The sequence below is a fragment of the Blennius ocellaris genome (assembly GCF_963422515.1).
Source record: "Blennius ocellaris genome assembly, chromosome: 19".
Lineage (NCBI taxonomy): Eukaryota > Metazoa > Chordata > Actinopteri > Blenniiformes > Blenniidae > Blennius > Blennius ocellaris.
The window spans coordinates 6,030,591-6,032,414 of record NC_137668.1 but is presented as its reverse complement, the minus strand read 5'-3'; the positions used below and the strand labels follow the sequence as shown (position 1 = coordinate 6,032,414).

The 1,824-nt window shown below is 51.8% G+C and overlaps 1 protein-coding gene across 1 annotated transcript in view; it reads right to left on the bottom strand.

Moving 5' to 3' along the window:
- Positions 1–1,228: 1,228 nt before the first annotated feature.
- The window catches only part of cnksr2a (connector enhancer of kinase suppressor of Ras 2a), a gene marked incomplete at its 5' end in the record, with an annotated part of 66,837 nt that continues 66,241 nt past the window's right edge, over positions 1,229–1,824 (bottom strand). The window contains one exon of the mRNA XM_080515197.1: positions 1,229–1,441. Within this exon, the coding sequence (XP_080371323.1) occupies positions 1,244–1,441 (198 nt within the window). The 3' untranslated portion in view covers positions 1,229–1,243. The remainder of the gene's footprint in view (positions 1,442–1,824) is intronic.

Sequence of the window (1,824 nt, the reverse complement as noted above, 5' to 3'; positions counted from 1 at the left end):
AAAAAAAGTGTTAATTGTATTAGAAGAAACGAGAAAAGTTGTTATGAAATGTGTGCTTCCACTGCTGACTGGTCATCCCTCCATTTTGTGTCTTTCACCAGCAGCCCATTCGCTTTGACCGGCAACTTTTTCACACTTTTTTGTTGTTGTTTTTGTTGCAATTTTTGCGGAAACAGTTGCCATTTTCACATCAAACCCGTCCACTTTGACTGGCAAATCTTTTGCACGTTTTTTGAGGAAACACAACGCTGAAATGCTAACACGAGTCACGGCACGCCATTACCCACTTTTCCACACATGTTGATGTATTATTTGTTTTTCTACTTCCACTCATCCGCTTCCACTGGCACATTTTTCAGTTTCTTGCGGAAACAAGCTTGTCGTGTCGCTAACTAACGTTGTTCCGCGCAAAATCCGGTAGAAGGGGAAAAAAAAAGAAAAAGATCAAATCAAACGGGTGCCTTGGATAGTAATCTTTGCCTCTTAAAGGGACAGGCACACAGAGTAATATTTAGAACCTGTTAAATTGTGTTTTTACTTTGGTTCTGCGACGAAAGTCGTGAAGTCAGGTAGAAAATAGGTGATAAAACTTGAAAACGGTGTTTTAAAGTGTTTGACGGAGGATTTTTTCCCCCCAGAAATGCGTCCCGTCCATGATGGCGTGTGCATGCTTCAGGTCCAGCCCAGCACCGGATGGAACTCTACTAAACCAACAACTCACTACAGAAGACTAATGGATTTAAAAACAAAACAAAACAAAAAAACCTTTACTTATTGTCGTCGGCTGTAACGCTCACTGTACAGTAAATACCATCACAGACATGAAGTATAAGGCTTGGTAGATTACAACAATGGCCGCCGCCGGGCGTGTCGGGTGGCACGGCGCAGCCACAAGCAGGACGGGTGTGATTCACGACCCCGGAGACGCTGGAAGCCGCCGTCTGCGCTTCCCGCGGGGAGAGAGAGTGTTTTCACGTGCGGAGCGAAGCAGCTGACAAAGTAATGCTTAAAAGGGGGGGGGGGGCGTGGTCGGCCCTGGGGCCGGCCGGAGAGGCCTGACCAATCAGCTGGCGGGGCGACGGGGGGGGGGGGGGGGGGTCTCCTCGGAGCGCCGGCGGGCTCCGTCACTGTCGAGCCGGAGATGCCGGGTTGTGTGTGTGTGTGTGTGTGTGTGTGTGTGGGGTTTGTTTTGTTTTTGTTCCTTCTCTTTTCCGGGTGTGTACGTGTGGTTCGCTTCGCCGCGTCACACGTGCGTCTCGATGTAGGAGTGCGTGTGGGCGAGCGAGGGCGTGAGGGGCGGGCCGGGCTCGTCCTCGGCCGAGGGCTCCGGCTCCTGAGTGAACAGGTCCTGATAGGCCATCTTCCACTCCTGGAACTCGGCCGAGGACAGCTGGGGGCCGGCCAGCAGCCTGTCAATCAGCGCCAGCTCCCCCTCCCTGTCCTGGGGAGGATGCAGAAACACAGGAGGGGGGGGGGGGGCGGGGTCACTGGTTAAGGAACCGCCGGTCACTGGGACACACTCACACACTGACACACACGGAAAGCAGGACACACACTGAAGGGAACACGGAGATTTGAGGGGAGGTCCGACTTCTGGATCCTACAGTTTGATGATTCGTTCTCCACTGAGGCTTCCGTGTGCGTCGGGGCGGATTCAGGGACTCTGTAGAGGCTCATTGAAGCCCCGTTGTCAAGACAACGTTTGAAGCGGGGGAAAAACCAACAACAAAAAACGTTGTTGTTGTGTTTCTGTTTCAGAGAAGTTTTTGCATTTACCTGGCAAGGTTTTGGAAATGATGGAAACGGGAGAAGTGCTGAACGCGA